General features: G+C 37.6%; 1 protein-coding gene across 8 annotated transcripts in view; it reads left to right on the top strand.

Moving 5' to 3' along the window:
• The window catches only part of CTTNBP2 (cortactin binding protein 2), a 165,388-nt gene that overhangs the window by 84,897 nt on the left and 62,151 nt on the right, over nt 1–18,340 (top strand). For 6 of the 8 annotated variants that reach the window (XM_058724492.1, XM_058724496.1, XM_058724490.1 and 3 more), the window contains exons 4-6: nt 8,964–10,608; nt 16,677–16,880; nt 18,239–18,338. In XM_058724492.1, the coding sequence (XP_058580475.1) occupies nt 8,964–10,608; nt 16,677–16,880; nt 18,239–18,338 (1,949 nt within the window). Of the gene's footprint in view, nt 1–8,963; nt 10,609–15,080; nt 15,121–16,676; nt 16,881–18,238; nt 18,339–18,340 lie in introns of those variants that run through there. The other 2 variants (XM_058724493.1, XM_058724497.1) reach the window with 2 other exon arrangements.

Consider the following 18,340-nt stretch of genomic DNA (forward strand, 5'->3'; position numbering starts at 1 on the left):
ATCATATATGTTTTTATAAACATATTTATATTTTATTTATATGTCTATTATTATCAAACCATGAATTCACAATGATATTGACACCTCTGGTTCTAATCCAAAACCATAAAGATGTTCTTTTCCTTTCTCTATTTAAAATTAACTCTCTTGGGATGCCTAGGGGGCTCAGTCGATTGAGCATCAGACTCTTGATTTCAGCTCAGGTCATGATCCTCAGGGTCATGGGATCAAGCCCCGTGTCAGGCTCCATGCTGAGTGTGGAGTCTTCTTGGGATTCTCTCTCTCTCCCTCTGCGCCTCTCCCCTGCTCACATGCCCTCTCTTTCTCTCTCTTAAAAGAACTAAAACTAACTTCTCTTCAGTGGGAAACCTGGCTCCCATTATGCTTCAATTTATTTACTTGTTTACTTGAACCTAGAACACACAGAGTAGTATCAGAATTGCTAAACCATAATACAATAAAAAGCAAACATACAAACCTGGAATTCACTATTGTTTACAGTTCTTTAAGGAAACATTTACATGAAGTAAAACACTTACATGAACATCGTAAGTGTACAAATTAATGAGTTTTAAAAATGCATACACTTGTGGAATCTGACCCCTTATAGGATAGAAAATATTTCCATCACCAGAGAAAGTTTCCTGGAGTACCTTCCCCTAAGTTCCTTCCCCAATTCAAGCATCCACTGAATATTCTTCTGATCTTTTTCATCATCAACTTATCTGTTTACTAGACCTTCAGGTAAATGATGACTGTAGTTAAATATTAAGCCTTAAATGCAAGAACTCAAAGCATCTCAATTTTTTTTTTTTAATTTTTAAAAAAATGTTTTATTTTTGAGAGTGAGTACACAAGTGTGGGAGGGACAGAGAGGGTGGGACAGAGGATCCAAAGCGTGCTCCACGCTGACAGCAGTGAGCCCAACGTGGGGCTTGAACTCACAAACCATGAGATCATGACTTGAGCTGAAGTTGGACACTCAACCAAATGAGCCACCCAGGTGCTTCTTTAATTTTTAATATTAAAGTATAGTTGACGTACAATGTCATATTAATTTCAGGCATACAACATAGTGATTGGGCAATTCTATACACCATGCAGTGCTTACCATGAGAAATGTAGCTACCATCTGTCACCATACAATATTATTACAGTCTTATTGACTGTGTTCCCTGTGCTGTACTTTCATTCCTGTGACTTATTTAACTGGAAGTTTGTACTTCTTAATCCTCTTCACCTCATCCCTTTACCACCCTTCTCTTCCCCTCCCAGGCGATCATAGTTTGTTCTTTGTATTTATGTATTTGTTTCTGTTTTTTGTTTGTTCACTTGTTTTTTTTAGATGCTACATGTAAGCGAAACCATATGGCATACATGGAAGGATCTAGAAGGTATTCTGCTAAGTGAAATAAGTCAGGCAAAGAAATATCAACTTTGTTTTTCTTTATCAAAATTGTTTTGGTTATTTTCATAAAAACTTAAAATCAGTTTGTTGGTTTTTCCAAAAGTTTGCAGGAATTGAATTTTTTTTTAATTTTTTAAATTTATATTTATTTTTTGAGAGAGAGAGAGAGAGCACGCAAGCAAGGGAGGGAGAGAATCTTAAGCAGGCTCCACGCACAGTGCAGAGCCCGACATGGGGCTTGATCTCATAACCGTGATACCATGACCTGAACTGAAATCAAGAATTGGATGCTTAACTGACTGAACCCCCCAGGCACCCCATAATTTTATTGAATCCGCAGACTAATTTATTGAGAGTGGACATGAAGAAGATTGAGTGTTCCAACCCATTATCATAGCATATTTCTCCATTTTTAAAGTTTTTTTATAATTTCTTTAAGCAACGTTTAGCTTTCAGTGTAGTGGTCTTAAATGTCTTTTGCTGAGATTATTCCTAAGTATTTTATGTTTTTGATGCCATTGTAAATCACCCTTTTTAAAACATTTTTTTTCCAAATATTTATCACTAGGATACAGGTATTGACTGATTTTTGTATGTTGACAGTATATCCTGTCATCTTATTAAACTTGCTTATTAGTTTTCACAGTTGCTATGTATATTGTATCTGATTTTATAGGTAAACAACCGCATCATCTGTGAATAGAGCCCATTTTACTACTTCCTTTCTAAGTTGCCTATCTTCCGGCCTGCCTTCCTTGTTCTTCCCGCACCCCCATCACTGCACTGACTAGAACCCCCCATGGTACAGTGTTGAATAGAAGTAGTGAGAAGAGACTTCAGTGCTTTCTCTGTTTCTCAGGGAGGATACAGTCTGTGTTTCACCATTAAGTATGATGTTAGATGTGCTTCTTTACAGATGCCCTTTATGTCATTGAGGTTTTATTCTATGTAGAGAGGTTTTTATCATGAATAGGTTTTGCATTTTGTAGAATGGTTTATCTGCACCTGTTGGTGTGGTCATGGTTTTTCTCTTTATCTTTTTAAGGTGATGAATTACACTAATTTTCAAATACTGGAACAACTTGCATTCCTGAGGTAAACTTCAGAGAGTCACCTCTTACTAATCTTATTTATATATTGCTAGATTCAATTTGCCTGTATTTTGCTAGGGAGTTTTGCATCTGTATTCATGAATGATCATTTTTCTATAAATTGGGAAAAAAAATGCTTGACTGGTTTTGATTTTAAGGTAATTCTGGAATCAATATGAATTAGAATATTTTCCTTTCTCTAAAGGATATGTATAAGTTTGACACTATTTCTGTCTTTAATATTTAGTAGACATCACTAGTAAAGCCGTATGAGCTAGGACTTTTCTTTAGGGGAAACTTTTATTTGTGGATTAATTTTCTTTTCTTCATTTTTTAATTTTATTATTGTTTTTATTTTTTTGAGTGTGAATACATATATATGTGCATGCCAGTGGAGGAGGGGCAAAGGGAGAGGGGGGAAGCCAATCTTAAGCAGGCTCCATGCTCAGTGCTGAGCCTGACTTGGGGCTCGATCTCACCACCGTGAGATCATGACCTGAACTGAAATCTAGAATCAGACATTTAACTGACAGAGCACCCAGGCACCCCAATTTGTGGATTCAATTTCTTTAAAAGATAAAAAGCCATTACAATTTTCTATGCCATTTTATGTCCTGAAAGTTGTGTGTTTCAGAGGAATTTGATTTGTTGAATTTATTGACACATAGTTATTCATTATTTTTAATATTCTTTCTGTAGTGATATTTCTTCTTTTATTCCTGTTGTTTATAATTTGTGTTTTCTGTGTAGCCCAATCTGTTTTTTTTGTTTCACAATATTATTGATCTTTTAGATAAAAAATGTTTGGCTTTGTTAATTTCTCCATCATTTGTGTCCTGTTTAATTGATTTATTACCTTAGTCATTCCTTTCCTTTTACTTTATATTGGCTTAGCTTCTTTGAGTTTCTTAAGGTGAAACGTAGGTGAATTATTTGAGATGACCCTTCTAATATGTGCAGTTAAAGATAAAATTTCGATATCCTCTGCTTTAAATGTTTTAAATTCTCTCCTTTCACTGCATTCCATAGATTTTGATATGTTGTGTTTTTATTTTCATTCAGCCCAAAGTCTGATCTGACTTCCTTTGTGTTTTCTTCTTAAAGCTTTATACTGCTTAGAAGTATGTTTTGTTTTTGAGTTTTGGGGTGTTCTTAATCTTATTGTGATTTATATACAGTTCTGTTGTCAGAGGACATATTCTATAAGATTTTAGCCTTTTGTAAATTGTTGGTGGTTTTTAATAGCTCAGCAAGTGAATCTGAAAAGACTGTATCTTCTATAGTATTGGGGTATTGTGTTCCAAATGCAAGTCAGCGAAGGGTGTGTTTGTGGTGTTACTCAGATCTGTAGTGTTGCAGATTTTTCTTAATCTAGATTTTTTTTATGAGAGAAGATTGTCATTATTATAGATTTATCTATTTTTCCTTTTATTTCTGTCAGGTTTTGCCTCATATATTTTAGAGATAATTTAGCCATCATTTGTATTATAGTTTCTGTGTTTGTAATGTGTCTTTTTTTTCTTTGGCTGCTTTCAAGATTATTTCTTATCCTTGTTTTCAGCAATTTTACTATGATGTGCCTAGGTATGATTGCTGAGCTTCCTAGATACTTGCCCTCCACCCGAAACTTGTGAATTTTTTTGTCCATTATTTCTTTTACTATAGTTTTCCTCATTCTCTCTCTCCATTTTCGATTCCAGTTATGTAGAATTTAGACCACATTATATTGTCCTACAGGTCCCTGAGGTGCTGTTCATTTAACGAATTTTTTTCTGTATTTCTTAAATTGGATACTTCCTTTTGTTCTGTTTTCAAATTCACTGTCCTTTTTATTCTACTCAAGTCTGCTATTAAGCCTATTCAGTGAACATTTTTCATTTTCGATTAATACCTTTTCTAGGGTTTCCATTTGGTTCTTTCTTTTCTTTTCTTTTCTTTTCTTTTTTTTTTTTTCCCCTAGTTTCCATTTCTATGCCAGGATCCTCCTTTGTTCAATCATTGTGATGATATTTTCTTTGAAAATGGCTCCTTTAAGTTCCCAGTCTGCTAATTCCAATATGGATCATCTTTGGCCCAGTTTTTCGAATATGTTTCTCTTGACAGTGGATCACTTAAAAAAAATTACTTTGCATGTCTAGTAATTTTTTTATATATTAGACATCCTGATTAACATGATGCAGACGTTCAGGATTCTGTTATCTTCTGAAGAGTGTATTTTGTTCTAGTAAGCACTTAACCTGGTTATATTCAGACTCCAAACTGTTCCCTTACAGCTGGCAATAGCTGAAATATTTGTTCAGTTCTCTCAGCCATTAAGCAGCCACCTCTGTCGTTCAGTGTGGAGTCTCCCCCATGAATGTATAAATCAAGAGTCAACCTAGGATTCGGCTGGGGCTAATTGTGGCAGCCCTAGTTCCAATTTTGACTCCTTGAGCCACTATAGGGAGTACTTGTGCTTGAGCTCCTGCTGCCAGTGCTGTCAGGACAGGGAACTGCCCTCACTTGCAAAGCTATGCAAGGGCAAACCTCATCCAGTTCTGTTGGCTCCTTTCAAATGGGAGAATGTACTCCTCTTCTGTTTTTACCACTTACTACGCTCCAAAGCTTTCAAATAGTTACTTTTTTAAAATATTTTTTCCAAATATTTTAATTGTTATCTGCCAAAGAGATAGTCTAATAAAAGCTATTTCACCATTATTGGTAGTGAAACTTTCTCTGATGTACTTTGTAATTGTTGAATTGTAACTGCTATCTAACTTACTAAAAAATCCATCCATATGCTGAATATGGTCTATTCTCTAGATCATTGTTTGCCTGGAAATGTGTTTTCAGAGGAAAACACTGCAAAAATGGCATACTTTTAAATAGCTCAAATAATTATTATATTATTAATTGAAAACATAACATTTTTTAATGCCAGGCACAATGGCATATGCTTTATATGCATTGCCTCATTTAATCCAATAAAAAGTAACTCGTATTATTGCTCTGTTGTGCAGATAAAGGAACCAAATAGAAATGATCTGGTGAGAGAATTTACCAAAGTGACACAGCTAAGGTGTTTGGGATCAGACCTTAGTACATCATCACTTACTCTTGCAAGCACAAAGACTTTGTCTCTGGGCCAAAATGACCAAGGAACTTTTTTTGTAATATAAAAAATTTTTTTTTATATATGGAATATACATACATTTTATGTATGGTTTATAAACCAATTGGAGCCAGTAGAGAGGAAGATGTTTAATATTTATAGAGTGTGATAACTGATAGAGCAAGGCTCAGATGACAGGAGAGAATGAAGTTAATTGTTGAAGAAAGTCTGTCCTTGAACAGATGGAAATCATCCCTTAGAGTGAAGGGAAGGAAATATATTGGTGTGGTTTTAAAAAACAAACAAAAACATGCTTAAGAGAGGAGACAGAATGTAAAGTGAGTGATTTTTTTTGATAAGAGAGTCTGTTAGGGTAGACTGAGAGTTTGTTGAGTGGCTGTTGGGTGAAGTTTTAGGGAGAGTGGCACAAGTTTAAATAATTCCCTGAAGTAAATGGTAGAGGAGGCTAAACAGTTAGGAAGAGTGATTGACTGGAGCTCAGAACTCGTCTGGAGCCCTATGTTTGCAGGTGCATTGATTATGTGGCTTCCTCTGCTGTCTATGGTGACATTAAAAAAGACTTGTGTTCATCTGAGGTAGGATTTACAAGGTCTGAGTGGTGGAAGGACAAAGATACAAAAAATTATGGGTGCTTTTTTTTTTTAAGATTTTATTTTTAAGTAATCTCTACACCCAATGTGGGGATTGAGCTCATGACCCCAAGATCAAGAGTTGCACACTCCACTGACTAAGCCAGCCAAGCACCCCATGGGCGCTTTTGTAGTAGTATAGTTTTCTGTATAAATATGTGAGATTTGCTGAGTTGATCTGTTAGAAGTCTTCCTTGAATTTGATTCCCAAGTGTGAGATGTAAGTTATTTCAAAAATAAAATGTGATGATCCCTAGTGAAGAAATGGTGTGGGCAAGATGTATGATGTGGTGAGAAAAGCTTGGAACAGTGGCTCTGAGTGCCATGATCCTGACACTGATTGATTAGATGACATCAGAGAAATCACTAACTTAGCCTCCACTTAGTTGTTGTGCAAAATGAAGGTACCTCTTAAAGTTCTACATCTTTTTTTTTTCCAGCTTCCAAGATAAATGATGGAACTTATTTTTAAAATAAGCTGAAAATTGACCGCTAGGTTTTGCTTTTTCAACATTGCCATAAGAATTTAGGGCAGTGGTTAATATAAAATTTAAAACCTTCTTAATAGTTCTAACTTTGTGTATGCCTTCCACAGAAACTTACTATTTGATGTATTCAGAAGGATTAAATATGCTTTGACTATAAGTCACATTTTCTGTGAGGCACCTAGATGAATAAAACTATGTATATAAATATGGTAAATGACAGCATTATTTTCCCCACGTCTTACCTATTTAGGAAATCACCCCTTAAATTTCATGTAGTAGAATAGAGTGTATGCATGTAAACAATTGTCATTTATTATTCTGGGGGAATTATCTGTATTCCTGATCACCTACTTATAGGACCCATGCAATGCTATTCAATTTCTTCAAGGCAGGAATCATCCTAAAGTAAATGAATAATCTTTGACTCTAATGAGCCATTCTGTCCTTTTGGTTCCCTGACTGACTGTGAAAGTAATGGATTTATTTTCTCAGCAGGGTGAGAAACAGGAGCACATTCTCACAACTGCTGGATCATGTGAGCATCTCCTTCTGTTACTGATGACTAAAAACTGACTTAAACAATTACTGGATCTCATGAAAGTATATTTATATTTAACATCTGGGGTTGGTAGTCAGTGGGGGGAGTCCTTTCTGTGTCTTTATCAGTTAGATCTGTAACTTTTATGAATCTGAGGGCCCTTTAATGGACTACCAATGGAATGCTTCTCTAGCTGGGAAGGTGAGGCATGTGGACCTGCCTGACTGCTGCAATCCAGCTTGGGGATTTGTCCTTCATGAGCACCTCATGGCAGATGCTATTCTGGAAAGAAGTGAGAAACCTGTGCAGACATGTTACAGTAGTGCTTCTCTGAGGTTGTAAGGCCTGTGTACCCAGAAAGGCCATCAGGGTGCAGAACTTTTCTTGTTTCTGTGAACTACGTTAATTTCATGCATCCAATCAACAATTTATTAAGCACCACTGTGTGCCAGGTCTTGGGAACACAGCAGCAAAGAAGACATAGTCCCGCCCTCATGGATTCACATTCTAGTGGGGGCAGGTAGGTGCTAAACAAAGAATGATGAGCACAAGGGTGGAAGAGACCATTGTTTTCTGTGGGGCATTGAGAAGGAGGCCTCACTGTAAAGGTGATAGTTGAGCAGAGGCCTGGAGGAAATAAAGAAGTCAGACTTCTGTGCTCTTGCATGCTTTTGTGCATATTAAAAAAACCACACCTGGAGATACAAAAGTATTTTAAAAGCTCCTTCTCTACATTGAAACTAGAAGAATGTTTTTTTGGGGGGGAAAGCATGAATCCTAGGGGCCTGTGGCTTGGTGGGCAGACAGGGTCTTTTTGTGAAGGAAAAGATGCCCCTTCTTTCCAGGCAGATGCCTGGGCAGATATTGGGTGAGTAGACAGGGGCTGGTTTTTGGCTCTGGCTCACCTCTCCAGCTGGTCATCGTGTGGTGCACAAACTCCTTAGCCCAGGAGCCCTGCATGAAGGTGTGTGGTGGCATTCTGGGTAGGAGAACCACAAGGTCAAAGATCCTGAGGCAGGATGGTGTTTAAGAACCAGGGAGGCCAATGTAGTGGAAGCTAAGGGAGCAAGAGGGATTGGAGGAGACCCAGACTTTGGGTTTGTTGATAGTGATTATAATTTTAGTAAGATATTTCTTTAGTTCTTGCAGGTTTTCAAAGAACTTTCATATATGGTTTTGTATGATTTCTAGAGCAGCCCATCATAAGCTTGCAGTTAAAAAAAGTAATACACTTAGCAAATACAGAAGCATAGAATTTAACTACAGTTCTGTTTTCAGCACTTTTCTTTATACTGCACCTTAAAGGTTCATTAGTAATCTTAAGGCATTTAAACTTTAAAAAAAAAAGCAACACCAGTTTCCTTACAGAGTTCTATTTTTACAAAAACAACTTTCTGAGCTCTGTTGTGATTTGCAGTATCAGATTACTGTTCTTTTTCTGTAGTTCAATAGATTTTTAAAACTTCTCTATTGCTGTGACTTAGATGTATTCATTAAGTCATTTGCATCTATTTTCTCATTTAATGAGTATCTAAAATATTATCTTTCATATCACAACACATCTTAGAACTGTGGCATTTTAGCTAACCCAAACCACACGGTTGTTACACAATTAATAAAACTCTCACACGAAGCACTTCTTTGGCTGAAAGAATTCTCTGCATATTAATCAGGCCTGTCCTATGAATGTCTTTCAGCTGGAGATGGAAAAGCTTCAGCTACAAGCCGTTGAGCAAGAGCACCAGAAGCTGGCGGCCCGCCTGGAGGAGGAACGGGGCAAGAACAAGCACGTGGTCCTGATGCTGGTCAAGGAGTGCAAACAGCTCTCAGGCAAAGTAATAGAGGAGGCCCAGAAGTTAGAAGAGGTGATGGTCAAACTGGAAGAGGAAAAGACAAAGACAAGTGCTTTAGAAGAGGAACTGTCTGCTGAGAAACGAAGAAGCACAGAGATGGAAGCTCAGATGGAAAAACAGCTCTCCGAGTTTGACACGGAACGGGAACAGCTTCGTGCTAAGCTGCACCGAGAAGAAGCACACACCACTGACCTCAAAGAGGAGATAGACAAGATGAAAAAAATGATTGAGCAACTGAAAAGGGGAAATGACAGCAAGCCAAGCCTCTCTCTGCCCCGTAAGACAAAAGATAGGCGCATGGTCTCCATATCTGTGGGAACAGAAGGACCTGTGACAAGGTCTGTTGCTTGCCAGACAGACCTGGTGATAGAAAGCACTGACCATGTGAAGAAGTTGCCTTTGACTGTGCCCGTAAAGCCTTCTGCAGGTAGCCCCCTAGTTCCTGCCAACACGAAAGGAAATGTGTGCACCGGTGCCGCTCTGGGCAGACCAGGTATTGACAGGCAGGCTTCCCATGGTGACTTGATTGGCTCCTCTCCGCCTACTGTCCCACCTCCAAGTGCAAACAGAATTGAGGAAAACGGACCCAGCGCTGGCTCAGCCAGTAGCACACCCCCACTTCCCAATAGCACTGCCCCTCCCACCGTGCAAACGCCAGGCATAGCTCCCCAGAGCTACTCACAAGCACCGCCTGTGCACAGTTTACATTCACCGTGTGCCAATGCGTCTTTGCATCCAGGTCTCAATCCACGAATCCAAGCAGCTAGATTTCGATTTCAGGGCAATGCTAATGACCCAGACCAAAATGGAAACACTACCCAAAGTCCTCCATCAAGAGATGTCTCTCCTACAAGTCGTGACAACCTAGTGGCCAAACAGCTAGCTCGGAATACTGTGACCCAAGCACTGTCGAGATTTACAAGCCCTCAAGCAGGAGCACCCCCAAGGCCTGGAGCAGCCCCCACAGGGGACGGTGGCACCTGTCCTCCGGTCGGTCGGACCAGTTTAAAGACTCCTGGTGTAGCACGAGTTGACAGAGGAAACCCTCCTCCTATCCCTCCAAAAAAGCCAGGGCTCTCCCAAACTCCTTCTCCACCACACCCCCAACTCAAGGTTATTATGGATAGCAGCAGGGCCTCCAATGCAGGGGCCAAAGTTGATAACAAAACTATGGCTTCGCCTCCTTCCAGTTTGCCACAAGGGAACAGGGTAATAAATGAGGAGAATCTCCCTAAATCATCTTCCCCTCAGCTGCCACCAAAACCATCCATAGATTTAACTGTGGCACCGGCAGGCTGTGCCGTTTCAGCCCTGGCCACGTCTCAGGTGGGTGCCTGGCCTGCTGAAACCCCTGGACTGAACCAACCTGCATGTTCAGAAAGTTCCCTTGTCATTCCCACCACCATTGCCTTTTGCTCTTCCATAAACACTGTTAGTGCCTCATCCTGTAGAACAGGTGCCTCAGACAGCCTCCTGGTAACAGCATCAGGTAAAGGGATTGCAATATTATACCCTTTTTTAAGAATGTGGCCTGTCTTCTCACTTGCTTTAATTTCTTTCACATTGCCTTGAAACTTTTTTTTTTTGATAGTTTTTTCTATTGCTTTCTATTCTCTTTTCTTTTCTTTTCTTTTTCTTTTTTCTTTTTTGTTGTTGTTGTTGTTGTTGTATTTTTCTTTAAAGGCTCCAGGGTATGGTGATTCATCTTGCTATATGAATTACAGTTCCTTTATGCTAAGTGCTTTCTTTTTTTAAAATAATCTGAAAGTAAGGGTTTGGAGCACATGGAGACCATTAATTTAGAGATACTAAAGCATTTTCCATGGGAAGAAAGACACGCTGTTGCTTCTTTTCAAATATTTATCTCACAAGACTTTAATATTAGAGGGTCATCACTAGACAATCTGTGTTCCATTCTATCCCTTGTGAGATAACGTTAAAAATCCTTTCAAGTGGTTATTAACACTACAGTCTATCTTGGGGATTATCCAATTGATTAGATTCACTCTGTAACTGGTGTGTTCTAAGTTTTAATATCGGTTTGATACTCTTTTTAACATCAAAAATAGAATATATATGTTTTAAGTCTCTGTTCTAAGTTTAGTTTATTTCAAAGCTGTTTACTCTGTTCCAAGCTGTTGTCTTCCAATCCTTGAACACAGATGGATAACTTAGCATGTGGGCTATATTAGAAAAGGTTTTCATTTCATTGCAGATGTGGTTTATGAAGTCACTAAATCAGGGACTCCTACACAAAGAAGCTGATAAAAAACTGGATTTTCCCCTTTTGTTATATGGTGCTAGAGGAAGCATTGCTTTTTATTGACGTGACTGGATTAGTTCTTCACTGAGTAAATTCGGCTCTAAAATAACGTTGTAGTGTCAAAGTTCTGTTGAAACTTGAGAGAAGTCTCTCAAGTGGGATCTTAGTGGCTACCAGAGACCACTGGTTCTAATGAGTGGGAACTTTAAGCATTGAAGGAAGGTTTGGGTAGTGTTGCATTTAAAACTCAGGGTAGGAGGAGTGGGAATGAGAAAAATAGGTACCACTGTTCTTGCTAATTGTTAGGTAATGAGAGCAATATACCAGGACTCACTTATCCAATTATAAGCTGTCTCCTTGAAAGTATGCTGCTTGAGAGGCTGTTTGTATTTTGGTACATAATTGGGAATTGGAAACAGCATGGCCTTTGATGTCAGTCAGATCTGCATTAGAATCTAGACTCTGCAATTTATGGCTGTGTGTTTAGGTGATTTTCTTGGACTGAGCAAGTTTTCTCATTCTTAATATGGAGCTTATGCTACTCATATGGGGTAGGGTGGCTATTAGGATTAACTATCATAACGTGCAAAGAGCTTGGTATTTTAGCAGCATGAGTCATGAATAAATAGAAGTGATATTGCTTCATTGATACTGTTGCTTAAAATATTTTTGAAAATTTGCTTTAGAATTGATGTCACTATTATTGCTTTGTGATATCTTTATAGATGTTCAACATTCCATACTTTTTATTCAAAATGGTATACCCGAGCTGGACAGCCCTTCTCATGGCCTAAAATGATGTTAGCTTCTTCCATAGCTAAATCCATGCTCAAAGGAAGAATTTTTGCTACCATTCAGGAGAATCAGGTCTTAAGGTTCTTAAGGTCTGTAAGGTCTTAAGGCAGTGACAAAGCACAGGTTCCAAAAATGTTTGCAGCAGTGGTGGTGCTGTTGACATAAACTCACAAACTGTAAAACAGAAAATACTTCCTGGGATACAGATAAATTTTGTCAGTTTTTAAGAACTACAAACCCATCTTCGCTTTGTACCTTGATGCTTTGCCATTTATTGCCTCAGTGGTTACTGTGTTCCAAGGTTCAGCTTCAGTGTCTTTTGGTTTCAGTAGAAAAGCTTTAAAATCGGGATCCATAACCAAGGAACATTTTGTCAGCAGGATCTTAAGTTAAACTTTAAAGACCCAAGAATTCCAAGTTTATTATACATTGGCCAGAATGACCTAACTAGGACAGAGTGGAATTGTGGATAAAAGAGCTATAATCCCTCTGAAGAATGCCCTTTGCTTATATCTAGAGAGCAAAAGAGAAGAAACAGTGGCAGCAAAAGAAGTAGCTGCCACTGAAGATACGTGAAACCGATTCCTCATTTTCTATTCCCTGATTTTGCAATTTGGCCAAAATCTCAGAATTTCAGGATTATGCTTGGTGGGATAAGTTTCTGTGTTATTTGATTATAAGGAGTTTTGTAGTCATTCGGCAAGCTTTTGGGAGCATGTAGTCTGGGGAATAGAAAAGTTATTACAGTTACATAAGAAGGGTGATTAAATCAGCCATGGGTGTAGGTCAGCCTAAATTTTCCAAATGAGATCTAGGATTTCAGCTGCTTTCCCTTTGGATTGCCCCTATTTTTGCTGCCATGCCATTGCAACTAGGAAGCACCAGAGCTCCCTCCATCCTGCTTCTTAACCTATCTGTGCCTGGGTGAGCTTGTGCCTCTCCAGATCATAAGCTCATTGAAGGTGATTAATCTTCTTAACAGCCACTAATGCCATTGTGGTTGGTAAGAGAAGGGCATGAGGACAGAGCTCCTCTGCCAAATCCTTGGGAGATAGATCTCTGTTCCAAATTCAGTGAGAAAAAGGGCTCTGGGCTGAGTCTAAGAAGGAGGATTAGTCCATTTTTGCCTCTCTCTAGTATCACCCTAAGAGCACATTCGCTCTGAGTCATTAGCTTTCTCCTTTAAAAATGAAAACATTGACCCAAAAGAAGAATAATAGTTCTAGACCAGAAAGACTTACTAAACTTGCCTGTTGAATTTTTCAAACAGCAGTACACTATCTCTCCTTTCTTGGAGAACTACTAGATCCCACAATCTTTAAAACTGTAAAGTTCTGAGTTTCTGTATCAGCTTACATCTGTGACAGACAAACAGTTAGGATTAAGCTAAAGTACTGGGGAGAATTGCAATGACAGAAAGATACCATTTTAATTACTCTGTTAGCAATTTTTATGGCCAAATGTTAAACTTTTAAATGGCATTTTGAATTCTGTAAGTGAATTAAAATGTCTTGTTTCTCCTGAACTTGTCCAATGAACATGTTTTAACTGTTAGATGAGCAGAGGCCTAAAACCAGAAATCATCCCAGGCAACTGAGTTTTCATACCCTTGGAAATTTGTTTTTGTTTTTGTTTGGTACATTTTGTTTAATTTGGTTCAGACAGTTTTTCTTAGTTAAACATACACTTAAAAAATTATCACCCATGTATGATTGGCTTAAAGTCTAAATCCAAAAATGAGATTGATCTGAGCCATGACATTAACCTTCTCTACACTCTGAAGCTGATGCCAGAAGCTGTTCTCAATTCCTCTTCCCTCTTGCATTGCATGGTCTCTGTTCCCTTCGTCCACCGCATGTTACTAATGTTTGCAGACTGCAAAGCTGAATGACCTTTTTCTAACATCATTAAAGTAGCCGTATGACGCAGGTCTGTTCTCCCATTACTTAACCAGTTAATGAATATTACCGTTTCTTATCTTTGTTGGGAGTTTCAAATGAACAATAAAGTCTCATGGTGAAGGTTTTTTTTTCCAGTATATATAGCAGGATTCATTAAAACAAGCAATTGGAAATGACAGTGGGGATAAAAAAAAATTATTTAAACTTTAAGAATACTTGGTATTTATAGAGCATTTTTATTTTGTAGAATATTTTTAAAATATATTGCACACCTCTAAGCTAAGGAAATAAAAATTCATATATATTCCTCTGTTGCTTTGTCTGACAGAAAACTATGATTCTTGGGTGGTCTAAAGATTGAGAAAATTTTTAAATAAGATATTTTCTCTTTCAGATAGCCTGGCATTAAAAATAGGGCTTTCCAGGGTACTGTATCCCAAGTTTCCACATAAGGCAGTTAAAAATATATCTATATTTAAATTATTCCTCTAGAGCATAGAATTGCATTGGAAAGAAAGAAAGAAAGAAAAAGAAAGAAAGAAAGAAAGAAAGAAAGAAAGAAAGAAAGAAAGAAAGAAAGAAAGAAAGAGAAAGAAAGAAAGAAAGAAAGAAAGAAAGAAAGAAAGAAAGAAAGAAAGAAAGAAAGAACCCAAAAGAATAACAAACCACTAGATATATACCTGTTGATATTCTTTACAGGGTATCAATAACCCAGACGGTTTGAATGAGATAGAGGAGGTGGGGGTAGAGGGACTCAGAGGGAGAGAGGGAAGGAGAGGGGTGGGGAGAGAGGGCCACACAAGCTCCAGGAAACTCACTGTGTGTGAGCCACATTCCCTCCTGTTCCACCGAGGACCTCCGTGCAATGCCTTCATGTTACCTTTGTGTTTGCTATGCAGTCAAGGCATCATACCTTGGTGTTTATAATTTCTCTGTTTATCATCCATTTCTAATAAGTACTGATTTAATTTTTGTGGGCTTGTTTTTTTGTTTGTTTTTAAGAAAATACAAAAGGTAAAATGTACCAGAGAGGAGCCTTCTTGTAAGTATGAAGTAAAAATACTACTTTTGTAAGAAGAGCTAATGAATATCAATGGGAAAATATCATAAAGTTTAGATAAATATTTAATTTTATGAGCATTTGAATTTTGTATGTCATTGCAGCCTAATAGGGTAAAACAATAAATTATTCATGGACCCAAAGAATTAATTATGAAGATGTAATATCCAGCTTTTAATAAGCTGTCTAGTTTTATTTTTATAACTTGCTTTTTTCACAAAGAATTTTTAAAATACTAAGGAATCCTTTGATTTTAATATTTATTACTTTAATGTTAATTAAGTCTCAATTATCTGAGCCTATTGCTTACTAATGTAACACCCATATACTTAGAATATTATCCTGATAACCAAGGTGGACGGGACATAAAACATCCATCTATTGTGTCCTAATACAGAGAATGTTACTGGATTTATGTAGAAAATGTACCCTGAGGAGTGAATATGTGCCCATAGGCCCCTGCATCTACACTGACGTTACTCTGAGGTATTTGGGGCTTCATAAGGAAGAAAGTAAATAACTTATTTTGAAAGTTAATTGTATCTAAAACACACAAAATACCTATATATCACATTGAATAAACATTTTTACTTTACTGTTTTTACAGCCTTTTGACCAAGGAAGAATTCAGAAAATTTTCCATGCTATATGCAGCCGACTTCACACACTTAACAGATTCTCTTCTAAAGCTGCTAAATACTGATGAGAAATATCTAACTATGATAACTCTTATGATTCTTGTTAAAACTATATGGTAGACTGTCCTGTTTTGTTGGCTGGCTAAAAGTTTCTGGTACACAATTTGTAAAGATGGCCACAATTTGTAAAGATAAAGTCTTCAGAATTGTGTATTGAATATTTGTGCCTGGATACAGTATTCTAGATATAATTATATGTGTTGTGCTTCTATAGCTCTGGATACTAAATAGCACTTGGCCCCCTCCATTATTTTTATTCCCAAATAAGGGAATTCAAGGAACATAGATTTCCTGGCAGTATTTGGTCCATCTTAATGGTCTGTATATGATTTTTAGTTACGTACCTTGCAAACATTGCAAAAGGAAAATCTGTATTTCTTACAGTTATTTCTATCCTATACCTAAAGATATCCATTCAGTTTTTCAGACTGATATTGAAATTGAGGAAATCCATACATGATTTCAAAATTCAAATCGTTTTGAAACCCTGAAGAGGAATTTGAACTTTCAAATGAGACAGCCATCTAAGTTTCCTAAAACCAATCACCACTTTAACATTTATCTGTGTAAGACTGACAACTAAAAGTAATTTGTCACCATGGATGTTAATTTAATTAGCAGATGCAAGATTGAAATAACAGTACAGATTTGTGCTAAGTAAATATTAACAGATTGATAATGTTAGAAACCACATAATCCTCTAAGGGTACGTGTTCGTGTCTCTGTGTGTGTGTGTGTGTGTGTGTGTGTGTGTGTGTGTGTGTAATTCAGAAACAAGTGGGTAATACCTGTCTCTTGTCCTTGCTCCTACTCTCTAACTAGGGTCACTTTAACCCACAGGCTGGTCACCCTCCCTAACCCCTTTGCTAATGAGTGGTGGTCCTGCCCCCCTGGCTGGCAGGCCCACCCTTCTTCAGCAAGCTGCTACCCAGGGAAATGTCACTTTATTATCAATGCTGCTTAATGAAGAAGGACTGGACATTAATTACTCCTGTGAAGATGGCCATTCTGCCTTGTATTCTGCTGCTAAGAATGGACATACAGGTAAAGATGGAGAGACCTTACTTCATTGTACCACCCTCTTGCAAAAGGATGGAGAGCCAGAAGCACTGGTAACCATTGTTAGGAGCAAAATGTTCTTTTGGTTTTGATTTTTTTCTTACAGGTAGTAGTGGGTAATTTTTTTTTTTTAACATGATTCAAAGACGTTGTAAATATTGAAAAAAAAAATCCCAATTGTAGTTCTGTAAAAACGTAAGATTTTATTGCAGCTAGCAAAAAGTAATCTTTGATATTATGCACAATGAAATGTATTGTGTATGTGGAAATTTTGGGTCTACTATGATAAAGCACATTTTAGAATAAAGCCTTCCATCTGTGATCACTTTAGTCAGCACAAAATAGCTCCAATTTGTCTGTTAGAAATACTTGTGTGTGAACGTCAAAGTGACAGGGCTTTCGCACATACTATAGTGAGGGCAAATTTTAGTAGTTAGGGAAGGTCATGGGTCTGAAACTGTTCTGTAGTGGGAACAATTTATAGTTATTTGGATTTTTTAAGAGAACTGAGAAGTTCCACAGCTACAAATGACATATTGACGAAGTCTGGGAATTATTCTTGTTTCTTGTGGTCTAATTTACTAAAACATATGGTAGTGCAGAAAAAGATGATTTGACTGCAAATCCAAAATCAAATAAGCTGCATGATTGTCGAGTAATTCATAGAAGTTTTCAGAGCTTCGCTGTGTTCAAGTGCACTAAATGGAAGAATCTAAAAGTTTTAGAAGTACTTTGAAGTTCTTCTTTACTTCAGAAGCATTGTGGGAATTTTCCTTAATGTAGAGAAATGAAGTCTAGTAAATGCCATGAGGAAAATGAGGCCTAGATGATATTATGCCAGAGTCAGGTAACTTTGTGTGGGATCTCCTCACCCATGAAATTAAGTGTAGGATGACCACCACACAGAAGCGTTTTAAAGGTTAAATATCACAAAGTGAGAATTTAACTATTTAAATACAAAGAATGGTATTAGTTTGGTAAGTAGATTTAATTCTATCCAATAACATTCTTTCCTGGGATAGGCTGGTAGAAAAACATGGTAAAACATTTTCTGACACATAACAGTCCTTTAACTCATCAGCAACTCCTCCCAAAGCAACACACATACACACACGAATATCATGTCTTAGTTGGTGAGTCTGGGCATTAAAATCCTCAGGAAAAGAGTCTACTTTCTCTGTAAAATAGTCTGTGGAGTCTCATACCCACCACGATGGAGCTGTCAGATGGACTGTGCATGGGAGAGGTCCTTTGAGTTTAGCATCTATATAGAGCTCGTTTAGAATTTGGCTCACCATAACTCTAAATGGGGAATGTAAATGGCTTTCTATTAAAATCCATAGACTGTGTGAGATTGCTGCTGAATGCAGGAGCCCAAGTCAATGCTGCTGATACAAATGGCTTCACACCCTTGTGTGCCGCAGCTGCTCAGGGACATTTCAAGT

This window comes from Neofelis nebulosa, chromosome 4 (genome assembly GCF_028018385.1).
Source record: "Neofelis nebulosa isolate mNeoNeb1 chromosome 4, mNeoNeb1.pri, whole genome shotgun sequence".
Lineage (NCBI taxonomy): Eukaryota > Metazoa > Chordata > Mammalia > Carnivora > Felidae > Neofelis > Neofelis nebulosa.